The sequence below is a fragment of the Branchiostoma belcheri genome, unplaced genomic scaffold, assembly GCF_001625305.1.
Source record: "Branchiostoma belcheri isolate BF01 breed outbred unplaced genomic scaffold, Haploidv18h27 scaffold21, whole genome shotgun sequence".
In the NCBI taxonomy this organism is placed as follows: Eukaryota; Metazoa; Chordata; class Leptocardii; order Amphioxiformes; family Branchiostomatidae; genus Branchiostoma; species Branchiostoma belcheri.
Window position 1 is genome coordinate 2,392,262 of NW_017803602.1, and position 19,530 is coordinate 2,411,791.

The 19,530-nt window shown below is 41.5% G+C and overlaps 1 protein-coding gene across 1 annotated transcript; it reads left to right on the forward strand.

Moving 5' to 3' along the window:
• Nucleotides 1-4,919: 4,919 nt before the first annotated feature.
• On the forward strand, nt 4,920-18,836 carry LOC109469745 (prokineticin receptor 2-like). The gene is made up of 2 exons (XM_019768329.1): nt 4,920-5,512; nt 17,442-18,836. Exons 1-2 carry the CDS (start codon nt 5,007-5,009, stop codon nt 18,217-18,219), a joined length of 1,284 nt encoding a protein of 427 aa, XP_019623888.1. The 5' UTR covers nt 4,920-5,006; the 3' UTR covers nt 18,220-18,836.
• The last annotated feature ends 694 nt before the right edge of the window (nt 18,837-19,530 follow it).

Consider the following 19,530-nt stretch of genomic DNA (forward strand, 5'->3'; position numbering starts at 1 on the left):
TGCAAGTCCCTCGGCGGCAAAACAGCTTCGCGGCATACGAGTAACTCGCGTCGCTCCCCGAAAAAAAATTAACGCCGCCGCCTCAGAAGTTTGCGAAGGAGGCTAATGATCATCACTTAGATCAATCACTGTGTTCAGTCATAATGTGTGAGCAACATTACTGTCAACATGGCCATCAAAGACAATCGGCTATCACAAGATCCTTTGAAGACGAAGCTAATTGCCTCGGACAGCTATGATTTGATTTGACATAATGAGACCTTAACACGATGTTATGAATGCGATTGTCATGTAGATCAATCAAATAGTTTTAATCCTTCCTTGTGCCACCAATCAATGTGTTCATTCAAAATGCGTCAAAGAAAATTACTGATGACGTGATAATCAAAGACAATCAGTTATCACAAGATCTCAAAGATCATTGATACACCTGTGTTGATTTCATAACACGGGATTTGAAATCTTATGATCGTGATGTTTTTCTCTCTCACAATAAAAACCCACAATAGAAAACAATTTTATTTTCGACATTAAGCCCTATTCATACTAAGCCTTGCAAATTACGAGGTTCAGGTAAGTCGCACACCTCACAACTGATTCGTGTGACGCGCGAATCTTCGAAATCGTGTCCAACTGCAAGTCGGTGCGAGTTACAGTCCTTGCGGTTTGATCAAAAGCCGTAATCTAAGCTGGAGTCCTCCGTACGTCAGGAATCAACAGGTTTTGGCGCTGTTGTGGTCGCGTACATCTTTCAAGCTTTTCTATCTTTGTACGGTACTGCTTTCACGCTTTCATATGGCATTTCTTGGCCACCTCAACATACTCGTTCTTGTTTATGTGTGCTTCCCTGTGATCCATGATCGGGTTGATATGCAAATTAAATCGGCTCAAGTGAAAAATTCAGACAGAAGTCTCTCAAATCCGCTTGAAACTATCACCCGAAGGTGGTGTGAGATCGAGGTGGTTTCAATGTGCGTCCAGACGGTGCCACATGAAGCCTGCTTCGGTGGGTCCAATTTCCAAGGCTTAGCACAAACAGGGGTTAATAGCATAAGCAACAGGCCAAGCCTGTGAGGGGAAAATGCGACGTCTGGGACCCTTTGAAGGGGTTTTCAAGCCAACAGTCTTCCTCTAGTATTTATTACTTCAATACAGCGCAGGGGCTACAAGGTGAGGACAGTGCTCCTGTGGTTCATGCTGATCAATACGTGGAGGTGACAAGTGCTGGCCTCACTGGAGAAATATGGTCGCTGTGAACAGAAGATATAAGACATCGGCACGTGTGAAGGCATCTTGTACGAGCTGCCTTAAAAGCCACTATCATTTAGAGATACATATCAAAGCTTGCCTCAAGTTGATTTAGAAAGTGAGAGAACTTTTTGCAATATACATTAAAACCATTTTTATGTTTTGGATAAATATCTTACTGTTACAGAACTTGGCGCTGGACTAAAGCGTGAATTTCCAACTAGCGGCCTTTCTTATGCCCGAGGTGTGCGCTGATACATGACCCAAGATAGACTTGACTTTGATCTGGAACACTGAAGAAACGTATGGTCTCTCGTGAACGACTGATGTTCCATTAGTTGAGGACAATCCTCTGGGTAGGTCCTGCCCTCCTTTCGTATGATCCATTCCAGAAACCCTACTGACATCAGTCTGAAGACGCCTACGCCGGGCTCACTGTGGTTGAATATGGACCAGAGGCAGAGCTATAGCTACTTCTTTCATATGAAACTTTGGGGCTCCCGTTAAGAGTATAATCCTCTTTCAAACACGTTTCTCTCAACTAAACAATTTCTATTTGTTCTCAACAGCCTCCAGTTTAATTTCGGACTAATTCCCATATCTCAGCAACCTTACATCTAGATGGGCACGTTAATACAGTTTGTATCATGAATTATAGGTAAGAATTATGCATGAAATACATAGCAGCCTTCGAGGACCCCTTGGGGATTTTTAATTAATCCAATACTGCAGAATTCTAGAACTGGAGCCAGAATTCTGCCGAATTCCTGGAAACGTCTGCAGAATTCTGCACACTGGAAACTGGAGGACTCTGGTTAATCCCTAAGGGGCCATCGATGGCTGCTACGTATATGTATTTCTTTACCTGTTTTTTTACCTGTAGTTTACGATATTAGCACATTTAGATGTAAGGTTGCTGAGATATGGATGTTGGTCCGGAATTAAACTGGAATTCCGGAAGTAAACTGGAGGCTGTTTCTCACAACTGGGCAAGGTCGTATTTCTTGGCAAGTTGAAGCTAGCCACCCCCACCCCCTCCACTAGATGGAGACCAAAATTATATTTCTATGGTCTATGTATTAATGAACTAAATGTGGTGCACGATGTAAAAGAACGATTTAGAAGACAAACAAAACACACGAATCTTACAAATCACATTTTTGATCGATGAAATGTGTTTGAAGTAACCAACGAGAGTTTGGGGCGCTCAGCGGTCGTGGTCTCAGTGGAAATGGGGTATTACAGAAATGCATGCCATGAGCCATGATAGTAATGGTAAATGTTTATATGCACAATCAAGGTATAAATTACGTAGTTTCTTGAGCCGTGCACCGGCAAGTTATTTCATAGACGCTCTAAAGGCTTTATCAGAAAGGGATCCAGACTTGCGGAATCATGATTGATTGTTTTAATTGGAAAAAAGGCTTGGTAGGTAGATAATTCATTTACTTTGGTAAGACACATAAGTACATTTTAAGACAGTTTTGAGATTTAGTTCATATGTGCTATTTTGAGATAAATTTTAAAATGTCAACAGTGTTTTAAAAGTCATAGAGAATTTAGAAAGACAACGCTATAATAACATAGCATGTAGAACCGGTGAAAGCTCGCTCAAACCAACTTTACCATTGGATATCTGTCATAACTTTACCAGTCGAAGGTACGTAAGCGGATTAGCTAAATTGGATATGGTGCCTCAGAAATGAAAGCGATGAGTCATTCAGACATTAAGTTGAAAGTAGTTCCAAATAAATCTTTTTTTATCTTAACAACCGCTGTGCAGCCAAAATATGATCATATTCGTATGCTTTTAATTCAATATATACAAATCAAATACAATCAGAACAACATGAAGGAGGCTGTGAATTCTGTTAATGAGTTCCATGTCAGACACGATAACACTGCCCTGTCAGAGCTAGCTTAGCTGCTGCACTCATAGGCGGGGGGGGGGGCAATACGAGATCGCGGTTAAATTTCATTTGCATCATTGAACCGTGGATCGAGCAAGGTCATGGTCAGACATGGGAAAGGTCAAGAACAACAACTCCTTCGAATTTTGGGCGGAAATATTGGCAGTGTGGTGGTTCCACCTCTCCATTTTCACCCCTGAATGAACAAAACGGTTCGGAATCGATTTCCCGGCAAACATTTGCCGCTCCGTAAATGATGGTTTTCAGTTCACCTCATTCACCCCTCATCACTCCCTCTCTGGTCTACCAGGATAACACACAGGACAGTCCACAATACCTGATGGTACGGCAGGTCACAGTCAGTCAAAGAACTCTGAGCAGATTCATTAAGGGTACGGAAGTATTGTTTTGGGTGGCTGAGTTATGAGTTTGTGTGTATGTTTGTCCAAGTAGCGACGCGTGGTGGGTGGGAGTTGATTTTGGCAGTTGATTGGTCAAGCCAGGAAGGTGGCACAGCAGTGCACGCGCTGGGTATAGGAGTGTGCTGTTTGCGTGAACGAAGAATTAAGAATTCATATCATGATATCAACAGCATGCACAAATAGTCGCCAAGGTTGTTTTTTTAACTTATTTTGTGTTTCTTGTCTTTTATATACTTTTCGTTCCTAGAAGCTCGGTACGGTCGGGCCCAGGTGTCAAGCCAAAATGCATGACACTGCCAACTACATGACTCCGACACTAGGGGGTTTCCAATATACATGAAACAAGGGGTGGGAGGGGGTTGGTCGTGATGTGGGAGACTAAACCTAACCTAAACTAACCCTAATCGTAAGTCTAACCCCATCCCGGAACAATGATCCCAACCCGAACCCTAATCCTAACCCTCTCACGTATGTGGCAGCTCTAGGATTTGGCTCAACACCGGGCTGGATTGTGATCTAAGTGATCATTGTTCAAGACCGCCAATGAAACAGGCCTACTTGCGCAGATGTTCAAGTGTGCTTTGAAAGACATCATACAATGACTTAATTGCACAATAATTGAATAACGCCCATTTCTCGTTAACGGGGACAGATAGGGGTTTAAAAGTGTTAGTTTCTAGATTCAGATCTACAAATACACGATCACACGATCTCAGATCACAGGATTCTCTTTGTCATTCCTCCCTTTTATCGAACTTCCAAAAGCAGCCTGTGGTAAACAGGATGTGATTAGAGGATAGAAAACGTCATTCCCATCGCCTGAACAAAGCACTGAAAAGCGAGATACCAACTCCCACGGGTAGCAAAGGCGTTTCATGTGGATGTCCACTGCCCTTAGGGGTGCCGTTTGCGATTCTTCAAAGAGCTACAGTAACTGTGCGTTGTTTCGATTAGTACGATGTCAAGGGAAAAATATTGCTCCCTCATGACACCACTACAAGCACAGGCTTACAGCACGGATTGGTCGTAACTCGTCCATCGGAATAAAGCCGCTGGGTTTCAGGTAAGATCTCCGCCTTGCTCCTTTATTATTTGCTAAGTTACGTCCATACTTGCGCTGCATTTGCTGCGTCACTTGACGGCAGTGGATTCATAACTTAGCCTGCATTTCTCTCAATAGGCGCTAGGGAATTCGTTGACGAGGACGGCTGGCAAACTGTCAGAGAACTGAAGCTGAGGCAGACGGCCAAGAAAGAGAGTGGTCCCTATTGAGGTCGCTGTCAGCACTTTGGCAATATTTGCGCATCAAATGCTTGACAGGTCCGGTTCCAAAGCTTTCACAAGGGGGACGTCCGTCCAATGACGTTGCCTGCGAGGGTTGTGTGTGCTGTGTATTCAGTACTCTGGGATAGTTGATCACAAGAATATGAGCGCAAGTGAACCATCTATCTCGAAAGACAGAAAGCTTAACATCTCTATGGGTGATTTCTTCCTTGACTTTGACATGGATGTCCTGATCGAGGCCTATCGAGCTCTGTTGCGCTCCAACGACACCGACTCGTCGGAAGCTTATCGCAACTTAGTCCGCACGACGTTTGAGGAAGACCCGCCGGGTTCAGTGGATGGCGCGGTGGTGGTGATAGGGATTCTCTACAGCCTCATCATGCTGGTGTGCGGCATCGGCAATCTCCTCTTCCTCTTCGTGCTTCTTTACTACAAACAGACCCGTAGTACCACCAACCTTCTCATAGGCAACCTGACTCTGTCAGACTTCCTGGTAGCCATGATATGCCTCCCTTTCAACATGGACTACCATGTCATCCACAGCGAGCAGTGGCTCTTCGGACCGGCTATGTGTGCCGTGGTCAACTTCCTGACCTTCGTGTCCCTGTACGTGTCCACTCACGCCCTGCTAGCCATAGCAATCGACCGGTGAGTACAACAAATACTAGTATAACGTTTATTACCCTTATTACCTTCACCAAGAAGGTTATGTTTTCTTACTAATAATTTCCTTTGAATGTAATGAAAAATATCAGAGGCAAATAATCAAGTCTTCCCTTTGTGGCATTATTTTTAATTATAGCGTGTATTTATTCCTAATTGAAATGAAGCATGGACCAACGGGCGTACCTAAACTTCGTTACCGCCAGCTTAGCGTAGGTATGCGTTCCTTCATCAAGATGTAGTGTCCGCAAATATTCGTCATTGAAACAAATTCAAATTCAAATAGAAAATTCCTTTTTCGTTTGTTCATTATGAAGGTCAACCTCGTCAACAGTGCATTCAGTACGTGTACAGTTGCCATCTTCAAGAAACGTAAATAATAGTCTTTGGGTTATTTCTTCTCTGGGTGTCGAAAATACCGACCCAGAAAAACTCAGGATGGGGGACTTGTGACTCGTTCAAGGTTTTTGGGTAACGAAAAGAACCACTGTACAAGTTTTATTACTCGCATGGATTTAAAAGTATTGGGTGAGGTCGGTTTACATCTCTAGTACTGTTAACGTTATGGTGATTTGGCAGATAATATGCAAGGTATCTCTGTCAGTTAGTCTCAAAAGACTATGACATTGCAGAGGTGATCGATGGAATATATAACTTAGAGTTAATTTGGATGCAATACTGGTGTGTTACAGATCATTGTTTAGATAGAAATACTGGAACTTTTTTCCTGACTCATTTGATGTATTTTAATTGTAGGTCAATAACCGATATGGCCATAATTCTGCTTAGTTTTAATTTCTCTGGCAGCCCAGCCAGACCAGTTTGAAACTTTGCTATGTAACTAGAGCGGCCAGACCGCCTGTATTACCACACACCTGCCGATTCTGACAGTTAAGATCGTTTGAAAGTGGAATGGGCTAATTATTTAATCACAAGAAATGACAATTAAAAATTTCATTTCGGGGCTACGTGATTACAATTAAGCTGTGGGTTTCAGTTATCTTTCTTGGGAACCGGACCCAGACGGATTGCCTTCCTATTGAAAAACTTTCACGTGGCAGCCTAACACATAGCTATTAGAGCCGGCGAACGTACGAAGCTGAGCCCACGGCAGCGGCTATTGTAGCAGAAATGACTCACGAAATTACATGGTGTTATGCAGTCTTCCTGTCAGTCACAGTAGACGTTATGCGGAAACCTGATAACATTTTCCTGGTCTAGTCGACGCTTTGTGTGTCGATAATCGACATTGCACTTCTGCCTACGATGGAATTGTGATGGTGATGCGCTAAATTCTGCCTTCTCACGATAAATGTCTGTTACATCGGACCGGTTTATCTATAATCATAACAACCTTGTTCTAAGAGAATTCCAGAAGCCATTATTGAGATGCAGCACCGCGTAGTTATAAGATTTAGAGAATATCCACCGGTAGTTATGAACATTAAGTGGGCGACAGCAGCAGCAATTATCTATTGTAGTAGTGCCACTTGTAAATGACTCGGAAATTACCGTGTTCCTGTCAGTCGCTATAGACATTGGAAGGAAGCAAATGTCATTTTTTCCTTACCTACGTGACGTTTTGTCGATAACAGACATTGCAGTACATGTAGATTCTGCCTTCCTACGATGAATTTCTGGCTGACGAGACAGGTTTATTTATAATCTTGCCAACCGTGCTCGGCGAACGGTCTGGTGATTAAAGAAACCATTACCGATGGAGCTCACAGCTGACAACTCCAACAGCTGAGATCGTTGTTAGATAGACTGTGCTAATTTCTCACATGAAATGATCTTTTAGATAACGTCTTTTGCAGTTATCTTTTTTGTAGGAATTCTTCAAGTTTTCTACTTTTAATTGTGTTCATGAGAATGGTAATTAGCGGGATTTCCTTCTAATGTCAGCTGGCATCCTAGTGCAAAATCATCAGAACCGAAGAACATGTGCGTGAAGTTACGAAGTTTCCGACTAATGATAATTAACCTTGCTCGGGGAGCGGTCTGACCAAAGAAGCCATTACCGCGATAGACCACCACACACTTGCCAACCCCCGTGGTCAAGATTGTACTAAGATAGAATAAACTAATTTCCCACACGTAATGGTCTTTTAGATTGCATATTTTGGAGTTACGAAGAATGTCCAAAAGTTTGCTGTGATTTGAAGTTGCCTCCTCTTCACGAGAATGGAATTAGAGGACTTGGAGCTAAAGATGGGTTTTGACTTGGAAGTCTAATACATAGTTTGAGAACTAAAAAGAAAATATCCCCATGAAGTTAGGAACAAATTGCACCAACAGCTGTTATTCAACCTATTGGAAGAGACTGAAAATGACTGTCTTCCTGTCAGTTCTCGCGAGCGCTTTAAGGCACTGTGTTATTTTCACCGCTTCTTGAATCAGGTATTCTGTGTTGGGCACGTCCATCGTATAGGCAATCCGCCCTAGCTTGCTGTGTTATTATATAGGATGCCCGGCCTCCATTGCAATTTTAGGGACTACTACAGAGAGAGACGTTTTTATACTCGATTTAGAGAAATACTCGGTTTAAAGCATTAAATACCGTTTTGTACATGTACATTTTAACACTAAACAGAGAATTTAACAGAAAGGTGTGTACAATGATCCCCAATGTGTATAGTCTTCTAAATGCGTTAATTAATCATAGGTATTAACATAAAAGTCTTAATTGCATGTGCCTTGTTCATTGGATAGTTTGGAAATTATTTGGAATGGCTTGTGAAGAATGTTGCACGTTTTGTATTAATGGAGCCATCGCGATGTGCCTATCTGTTTCTTCACTTTCAGCATATATAATAATTCCCTTTTCTTATCAAGTACAAATGTGTACTCCTTATGACGTACAACACCAAACCAATGGTTAATGTACAGTGGTTATCTACAATAATCATTATACCTCTGTTGAATGTTCCACCGGTCCAGCCCAAGTTCTTAGTTCCCTGATCCACATGAGACATGATTAGTGTCATCCTGAAGATTCCATCCTGCCGTTTGTTATGTTACGTTATAGACGTCCTTGACACTATGGTACATTTCACGTGGGGACTCGGCTTCTGACAGGGAACATCATCTAGAATTCATATCATTTGGCAATCAGTCAACCAGAAACTAATATACCATACGAACAACCAAGGCTCGTTGGAACAACTTTATACTGGGAAATATAGGACAGATATCGTATATTAATGTGGCTGGCTTCGTTAGATATTACCTTTAGGGTAAAATTTGTCTTCTTTATTTAATCTCCATCGTTCATAATCTGACCTTCTGGGAACTCACGTCTTGAAATCAGTCCCTAATGTCCCGGTCTGATGATTACAGTCCAACAGCTCTGAGGGGAGAGTTATGAGGGAGAGTTCAGAGAAGGCATGGTTTCCTGGGCTGGAAGCTGGCCAGCGGAGAATTAGACTTTCAATTAGACTTCTGTATGTCACCCTAAAGGACTTTGGAAGCAAACTTTTCTGATTCTGCACTAGTTATTTTTCATTTGCGTCATCTTCCTGAAGCTCAATCAACTGGTCTGATAGTAGTCTCATTTAAAACCCAACTGCATTCAATGATATGAAGACAGACTCGGCGCCATGTGACTTGTTTGAACTATGGCCTCCGTCTGATGCTCTCAGAGCAAATATGTCATGTCATATCTCATGTCATCTTGTTATCCTAATACTTATCGAATATATTAGGAATATCAGGATGTAATGGCCAAAGTGAAAAGTGAAGTACCGAGACAAACTAATTTTCAATTTTGGAAAGACTTTTGACAAGATTATGTTGAATTCTACCTTTGTCATGCCTTTGGATTATGAAACTGTAGTATCCTGACGTCATAATTATAGTATCTGTAGAAGAAGATATCATTAATAAAGACTGATCTTCTTTTGACGCACGTGGGGTATTGGAAAGTAGATATTGGCTAATGATTAAATCTGTCTCGAATTCTTTATATGAAGTAAGCTTAAGACCCACCTTGTCGTTTGGTTACATGTTATGATGACGCTGGCTCTGTGTGTGAGTGTTTGGCCAAATCCAACTGTCAGAAGTTTGTAAGCCTGTCAGCAATATTAGGCTGAGCTCACTGGAGCGTTATTTTCGGTAATTCGACTCTGTCAAAAATAAATTGTTTTGTTAGCCCCACAGCGGCAGCATAACAGATATGACAAATGCTGTAATGCAGTTTTTCTACATATGATTGATATTCTTGCTGAAAAAGGAATCATGTTTTCACTCTTCAAAGATACTTCAAGGTCCGAAGAATGTCGCATCTTGGAGGCCAGTTTCTTCAACATTGTCTTTATTTATTGATCAGAGCCACAGTTGAAGTTTAAATCGCAAAGGATGGGTTGAAAGAAGCTATTTGGCTGCTTACTTGCCTCAACCTTTGCCTTATGGTTTTGCTTTATGTATTTGCTTCATGCTTTTGGACGATTCGTTCCGTTCCGGTCAACCCCACAACTAGATTGAATTCTTAAACAATACGCCATGGGACAAGATAACATCGGCGCTCTGTGACTATTTTCCAAATCACATTTCCTATGTGAGACAAACCATTAAGGTATTTCAACACTTGTATCTTTTTTATTAAGCTTTTCTGTGGCGCAGTGGAGATTCATTTGTTACGGTGTGATGAAGTCGTACTAAGCATGGCCCATTGTGGCCCTTGCGAAATGCCATCATATTTTGATGGTTTCTTTCTTGCGTATTTCGCAAAGACCTTTGACGCAAATGCGCGCTATAATTACCTTCGCCAAGAAGGTTATGTTTTCAGTAGCGTTTGTCTGTGTGTGTGTGTGTGTGTGTGTGTTTGTGTGTGTGTGGTTTAGCAAAATAACTCGAGAAGCAGTTGATGGATTGGAATGAAACTTGGTAGGTGGGTAGGTCTTCATGAGACCTAGAAATGATTAGATTTTGGGCCCCCTTACGGCTTTCCTAGGTACTGCAGCTTAACTTCCATGTTCTGGACATGCTAGGGTCACGAATTTTGGTTGGTAGATAGCTCTTGGGGTAGGAAAGAAGTGACATGGGTTTGGGTCCCCTAGCTCCTTGTTCTGGAACTGCAGGAGCATTTGTTGAAAAAATTAGAAGGACGATAACTCAAGAACCGGTTGACGTATTGTCTTCATTTTTGGTATGTAGGTAGTTGAAGTGATGCTTGACATAATAAGATGGCAATTATGCAAATCAGGGGCTAATTTGCATAATTAATGAGGAAATTCTATAAATCTGCTTTGTTCGATAATAGAACTATGAAACACTTGTGACATCTACTTGAGAACGAAAAAAAACATCTGAGGATATAGATTATGTAAATGAGGAACTAATTTGCATAATTAATGGCAAATTTTTATAATTTCATAGTTGTAACTGCTGCACCCCGAATTTCATACTTGCCACATTTGGAAGTTAAGTGAAGGTGAACATAATTTATTCAGTGATCAATAAACATAATTCATTCAAATCATGACTTCATTTGCATAATTTATGAGGAAGTGCTATAATAGCCTTTTTGTTATGATAAGACTGTCATTGGATGGAGAATATGATCAACTGATATAATCCATGCAAATGAGGCTCTTATTTACAAAATCAATGATTAAAATTGTATAATTCGTCACCCGCAAGGGTTAACATCATTTGGCGAAGGTATGAGATCGTGGAACTCTTGTTTTGATTAGCGCTTGAACTTTGGGGTTCAAAACACTGCTTTGATTTTCTAATTTTTATGACGATACCTGGTGTGTAAGGTAGCTAATTATGCATGCATCCTTAACCTAATCATGGTTTTAGTCATTGGTTATCACTGGGTATTGGTTTTAGTTTCCCAGTTGGATTGTATGTACTTTGAATGAAAATAATCGCTGTAAGCTATATGCATATTTTCCTTTATGCCATTGTTCCCGTTATATCGTGACGGTCAAGGTGCTTGATCACTGCAACAATATATTCTAAATACTACATTATCCAAAAGTCATGTTGTGACTTGTCTGACGCAATTCCTACAAGGATATCTTGGAGAACTGATTAACGGCCATCATGATTATAAGGTTTACTCGTTTGCTAAAGAACTCCATTTAGATAATTTTTTATATCGCAGCATTGACTCAGGGAATGTCATGTGCAATCGATGTCATCCATTGGCAAACAGCCAGCGCCATGGTATGGTAACCAGGAAAACAAACACACACTTAAAAAAAATATGACAGTTCCTTCATTACCTCAGGTCAAACTACCCTGAAGCAGCAAACCCTCCCTGAGTGTCCGGCTAGCTCACACGTCCGCTAATTAGCTCCGCACGTCTGAATGTCATATTACAAAGGAGAAGTAAACGAATTTGCAGTGTCCTTGCTCCTACAGTCCCAGGGTGTCATTAACCATCTCCCAGATACGCGCCACGGGGCCTCTATGGCTTTCTGTATTACCATATAAAGTAACCGGCGTGTAACCCTATTCGTAATTCTTTTTGATAGGGTAGGACCTCAAATACTGGATATCCCTCACGTTAACAAGACCTCATGGGGCAGACGGGATACCCTTGAAATATCAGAATAGCCGCCCTGTGCCTTAACTGAACCGTTTTACATCTAATGTTTTGTTCCAAGGGATCGATGCACCAGCTAGTATACGGTTTATTGCGTGTGTTGTGCGTCAAGTATTCTGCAACATTTTCGAAAGAGCTAAAAAGCAGATCGAAGAAAAGAATCCCAGATTTCTCCGCTAGGCTCGAGGAAACTCGCTGACGTACAGCAAAGGCTGGCAACATGTAATACAAGCACTAAAACCCGTCTGCGATATTCATTTGCTCCAAATGGTTTATCTAGAATTAAACATCTGTTGATTCTTCAATCCAGCTCAACTGCTTTGGCTCAGGCATCAGGAGGGCTCATTGCTCGATTGATTAACATTTTACTGTGGAGAACGGATCTCGTTTTGCTTGTAAAGTCGCTTCCCATGACGTCAATCAGAAAAGCCGGGGAAACTCGCCATGTAATTTCAATATTTCTTGTATTGTAGATATGACTACGCCGTGAAACATGTGCATATGTAACTGAAATAGAGGGGAACATCGATAGGCATCAGTTATGTAAATGAGGCTCTGATTTGCATAATTGATCAGAAAAAACAGAATTCCCTAACTCATCAGAGACATTTCAAAATTGAGTTTATTCAATATAAACAATGCAAATCAGGGCCATATTTAGACAAGTTATGAGGAAATGTTGCAAGAGCCTTTTTTACAACTTTCATACTTTGAACAACTTTGTTTAGGTCTGCGTCTTCGCACCTATGAATCAAGATTTTTTAGAGGGATTAGTCGTGTGATTTGGCCTGTCGGTAGTAGAAAGAGGGTATCAAACACCATCACGGAAGTCTATGTCCCACAGACTCTTGTTTTTATTTTGCTTTTGTGTATATTGCCACCTGGAGGCGTTGCAAATGATGTCCCTCTATAAAGATAATAGAATACGACATGCCAGTGACAAAAGAAGGAGTGGGGTTGTAGAAAAGTCAGAATCAGAGGCGCCGGTCTGTCCTGAAGGGACATTGTGATGCACACGTGGGCGAACAACTTAAGTGATCACTTCTGGTAGGAATTTAGTCTTGTCAGCGTGAAACACCCAGGTGCACGTTGATATGTGATGTGGCGCCGTTAGGATTGTAATTAATACTGACAGGTAACGCCCAACAGCAATGATTCCTTCGTAACGTCATTCTGTTTTACGTCTCTCTTATTAATTGAAGTAGCATTAGTGCATTTAGTCGTATAATTCTATTGTTATCTTTATTGCTTACCATTATTTTTATTCATGTTCTATGTCCTTGCAACTAGCCCTCGGGTATGGATTTGGACTGTGCTGCACGTTTCTCTCTTATTCAGCCAACTTAGCTGTTTTCCCTTCCAGGTTCTCCGCCGAGCATTGGTGCTTACTGTGAGCTGCTCACTTGTCATCGCCCTTTCTGACAGAATTTAATTTAACGTTGATTAGCGGCTTAGCTGATTTGCCGTAATAATTGATTGTCAGGATTTACGTTGCTGCGCGTTTGACTTCACCAGATGATATCAGCTATTCATCATGACGTGCATGGAACTCACAAAGGCGCAGAAAAACAAGATTAGCTGAGCTAAAGAATGCCCACATTGGAAATATTAGAAAGCAAGTTTATAAATACCTTCAGTGCATTAGTACAGGTGGAAATAAGTAATTGGCAAATCCTATATTGTTGTTTATAGCCTGAACACACCGATGGTAGAGATGACAGAGTACGGTGCAACTGGATCTAACCAGTTCAAGGTTTGGCAACATGACGCATGCGATAAATGCTCATGCACCTTTCTGTTGTGCGAAGGTTTGTCTGGAAACCACCTTAGTGTACCGACGCGGCGTAGGTTTGACCTCTCTACATCATCCACTCCCCTGGTAGGCTGCCTCTGGGCCACGGTAGATAGATCATGTCGCACTGCGCTAATGGCAGGAAGAGACAACCGCTGGTAGCCCTAGGAGAATAACCCTGTGTTTGTTTTCGTACATGCAGGTTTTATTTTGGGAATGATGAATGGGTAACGATGGTATATGTAAAATACGGAAACCTCATTTACAGTATAATATTTCACGGAACTTTGCCAGTGGCAAGAATTTGACAAGACGTGAATGATGCTTTTAAAAAGAAGGTAGCCAACATTGCGTGTTACATTGTCATTTAAGTTCTTCCGTATCCAAATTTTGAAGACAAACTTGCTACAGGAAATTATCTCTAACGTATTATCATGAATTTATTAATTCATCAATGAATGATTAATAATATTATCATATATACGTAATAAAATTATCATTAGATGACAAATGTTAGTAAGACAACTTTTTTCCAAAGTAGTTAGAAGTGAACGTAAATAGTAGTTATAATGTTTGTATTTTACAATGTATGTAATAAGACCCCGGGAAGAGTAGTGGTTTTAGTGTCACTAATTGGAGGATGGGAAATCCAAAATTTGACGTCTACCATCTTAGCTTCTAAAACATCTGCCACGAAGAAACAACACTTCAGACCAGCACGCACGCACGCACAGTCAGCACCTTTAATGAGACCGTTAATCACACGTTAAGGTCCCGGGGTAGCTTCCTACGTGATTTGGCTTCCTACTGTCGCGTGTTTGGTCACGGACCTGCACCCTGCTTGTCAAGGGTTCCTCCAGGAAATATTCAACAGGAAAAACAGGACCCGGTGGCGTCTGTCTCCCGCCGTTTACATTTGTCTTTACGTACTTTTCATTGGCGACAAAATCGTGCCTATTCATATGTATATCAATATAAGTTCATCCGACAAAATAAAAGCTTTCCACGCTGTCAAGCAATGCTGTTATGAACCTGAGCATAAATAGGTGTCAATGACATTTCGTCGCGTTTGATGTGGAGACTGTATTTCCATGTAGAGAGACAGTGAATATTAATTATTACACAGACCCATGTGAGATATAGTTTAGAACTGAATTAGTGCAGTTTTAGCAACGCAATCATTTATATATAGGCGTTCAATATGTTTGTTTCTATTGGTTTTCTGTGCTCAAAAGATAGTCTTTGCCAGTTTGGAACTTTGGATGTAATGACAGCTCCACCGCACGTATTAGTTTGAGACGTTGGGTTTAATGAGCGCTACTGCACGTATTAGTGTGGAACTTTGAATTTAAAGACAACTCCACCTCACGTATCACTTTGGAACTTTGGATTTAATGAGAGCCGCGTGTGCTGCATGTATTAGCGTATTTGGCGCTGTACGTTCTATAACCAATAGCTTTAGTATGATAATAGCTTAGTTAGTACCTGCATTTACCAAAATGCCATTTAATGAAAACAGTGGCGCCGACGTACGATGATGTCTGCTGGCGGCAACCCGAGGAGATGCACCGTGAACGATTGCCGCAAACCATCAGATGCATCCATAAATCTCTTGTACATGCGTCACACAGAACGTTTTAACCTAGACATCACTGCTAAAAGCGTTTTCACAAGTAAGGGAATTGAATTTGGAGTACTTATATACATTCAATAAAACACGTCGGTGAAGGTTAGCTACGCCCAAAAAAAGTTACTCAAGCAACTGGATATGATTTTGGAAACGGTCAGACGTTTCAGGTAGCATTCACTACCTTTCGTTAGTGACACTAAGAGACTGCAAGAGAAATGCAGGTTTATATATATAAAGCACGAACTATTGATTGATAAGCAAATAAGTGAAGACATTTTTATGTCAAAAAGGAAACAGAAGTTAGACAAATCAAGACAAGGATGATGCAAATTATCTCCTGTTGTTTCATTTTATAACAGTCTGTGGTATCAACCTCTCGCAACGTAGTTGTCAGCAAACAGGACTTTTATGTTTATGTTTGCCTGAATTCGAACACAGTATGCCCCGGGTTGAGCATTGTGACCTTAGATATCATTAGTTGCATACATGTCTTATTTGTGTAGTTTTATTTCAAAGATAAGTACGTATACGTCGCGCACATAACATTATAAACATGTATCATACACAGATCACCTACATTTACTTCAAAGCATGTGTCTTAGCCTTAGTTACTTTTACGGCATAAAAATAGATTCTGAAATATCAAAAGGTGAATTCAGGTGCTCGTAATCATGTAACTGAGACCAAGTTTGTCATTGGTACAGGAGTGATTGAAAGATTATAGTGCTTAGAAATTGTCTTTTAGTATTCGTAAGGATATTCGGGTGTCTTTGGAGAGGATTCATATGACATTTCCCAGAAACATGATCACGACAGAGGTATAAAAGGCGTCTTTATACGACCACGCTGAACACGTCATCAGCTCTTAGCTGGGAAGACTTTTCACATTCATGTGGCGATGCGTAGGAGGGAAACAAGGAGGTACATTGTGCAGCGTGCATCCGCCAAGTAACGACATGTAGAGGGGATTGAAAAATGTAGTTTTGCTGACTTTTCAACCCATAAGCAAACGAAAGTAGGTACTTGTAGCATATTGCTTCTTCATCATTTCCGTATACTCTTCCAGATCCTTCAAGTATGACATGCTCTGCTCAGGTATGAAAGCTCTAAATTATGAAGGTCGGAGGGGTATATAGCGTAATTTAACACCAGTCAATCAGATCTTAAAGCACAGGACGGTGAGATGACGGTCTGCATTTGGTTTACTGAGCAAGAACTAAATAGACTGAAGATCGAAGTCGGGATTGGCGACATTTTCGCTTTATCTGTCGTATACAAACATCAAAACAGTCAATCAGAATAAGAATAAGAGGGGTTTAAAGACATTCATGTTGTTGGGGGAAAGGTTTCGCGTCAGTTCCATTCAGTTTCTGTTACCAATTCATCATCATGATTCCTCTAGTCAAAAACGCCAAACTCTTTATTTGTTTCACTAAACATTAAATCAACCAACCATAGCTAGAGAGACCCAGTGGGATTAATGTTAAGAGGGGTCCTGGTATCTACTATATTAGAAATTACCATCCAATCGATCATAGCTAGGTACATGATTAGTAAACAAAATTTATTTCATTGTATAGTAATCCACCAACCATAGCTAAAAGGTGCTCAATCTCCTTTACGGCAAGAAGGGTACCTTTCATACCTTAACCTTGCATCTACCTTAACCCCCAATCAGTGCTAGAGTTACGTGATATCATCGCATCAAAACATTGCCACTTGTGTCTCTGGACACTTAACCCGGGGTACCCATCAATTAGAGCTGGAGGCTGCCTGGTGGCTTCATAAAAGAATCATATCCTTCACGCTGGGAGGTGCAACCTTTTTATATTCAAATCATCGAGTTGTCGTAGTTGAACGCGTGGCCCCGAGTGAGGCGATGAAGCAATTTGCACAATATATACTAAGTCTAACATGTGATTTTTCATCATTTCAGATACTTCGTTGTCCAAGACGCCCAAAGACGACGCCTCCATGTGGGTTGGACATCACTGGTGATCTGGGTCGTTGCTGTCGGGTTCGCAGTGCCATGTGTTCTTTATTCTGACGCACTTCCGTATCCCAGCAGTGATAAAGTCTACTGTGGAGTACTGTGGCCAATATCGTTACAACACGTCTATAAGGGATATCACATTTTCCTGCTGATCGGCGAGTTCCTGCTCCCCGTGGTCGTCATGAGTGTGTTCTACTCATTCGTTGTCTGTAAAGTTTGGCGCAGACAGTTTCCTGGCCAGCGGAACGCGTCGCACGACCGCATCCAGTCGCGATCACGAAAGAAGACTTTCCGTTTGTTTGCGCTCTTCGTGATGTTCGTGCTTTGCTGGTCCCCGTATCACGTGTACGCCGTCATGAGGGACTTCTACTTCGGCACCCTCATCAAGATCTCCACCAGCCCCAACATGTTCTACATGGCCCAGGCCATCGCTATGAGTAATAGCCTCATAAACACTGTGGTCTACGTCGTTTTTAACGGTAATATCACAAAGTACATCAAGATACTGCCAAAGGACAGTTGGGAATCGTTTCGGCGCATGTGCCGGAGGCGGAGTCGGGCCCAGTCGCGTGAACCTAGCAGACGAACCCGACGCCTGCGCAGTGAGGATTTCCATTCGGGAGTGCACACCACGACCTCGCGCAACGGCAGTGTGCGCATGACCGCTGTCACTAACGTCATCGTGGAGACGCGAGCCGATGTTACCGTCACCGCTCTCTAGGTGAAGAACAAGAACGTCTTACATCATACTTACAAGCTGATAGTTCCAAAGTCTTGCATTTAACCAGACAGTAGCAAGAGGATTTTTCTGATAAGAATCAGGTCGTAACATCAGAAATGTGATTTATGACGTTAGGCCAGAACGTTTCCCTGGAGGCCGAAAGATCATTTTCTGTATCGTTCATCTTTTGGCAACATTTACATTCGACTTGACTTTCTTACAGAACCATTCTTACTGTCGACCCCTTCTCAATATGCCTCTGGCGTTTTTGTCTTTCTATAATGTTTTGAAATGCACTCATCGATCAATAGATGTGCATCTCTTGAGGTACGAAGTACTACTACAAGATAAGGAAATGCTGCGCGTCTATTTTGGCACTTGTAGATATAGATATAATGGTCAAATGTTGAAACACTAGATTTATAAAGCACGATGAACTAGATTTTTGGATTTATATGACATTGCAGAGATCGCTGTAATAACATTTTTGTGCGTAACTCGGCACAGGTATGTTTTTGCACACGTTCGATATCAGTGAAGCATTAGTACTGGGACGACATGTTTGAGTTTGTGTGTGTGTGTGTGTGTGTGTGTGTGTGTGTGTGTGTGTGTGTGTGTGTGTGTGTGTGTGTGTGTGTGTGTGTGTGTGTACCTGTGTGTGTGTGTGTGTGCATGTATCGATGTCACGTAAAAGTACACATCAGCACTAGTGGTGTCAGTTAAACATTCCAGTTCCACGGGAGCGGCGTCCCTTGGATAATAGTCCAATTATTTTTGCATATTCTGGTCGTATTTGTACATAAAAAGTTGGGAAAACAATTTCTTCCTTGCTCTTTGTTGTTACAGAGGATCGTATGCATAATCGATATACAATACAGTAACTGAACAGAAAATAGGAAGCCTATGATGTGAACAGTGGTTGATGTAGAAACAGCAAAATATGAGTCCATAGGAAACGTACATTCAAACGTAGCTACCATAGACGACATAGTGAATATCCCCTCAAAAGCTACACGTGACTAAGTACTGATGGTACTCACGAGTAGAAAGAATCGTAATTTTACGCTGATTCTGTGTGTGTATTATAACATCATAGTAACGTGATGTGCGTTCTGTACAGACTGACCCTCAGTAATGGTGTAGTAATAGTGAATGTTTGCTAACCCGGATCAGTTGATAAATAAAAGGCTTTGTGGCGTACAATACTGTGCACGTCATTTTTGTTGTAATGCATGTACCTTGGTTGCACTCTCCAACTAGTACACATTGTGAAGACATTCGGTGCATAGAACGTCCTTGCAAATACATATG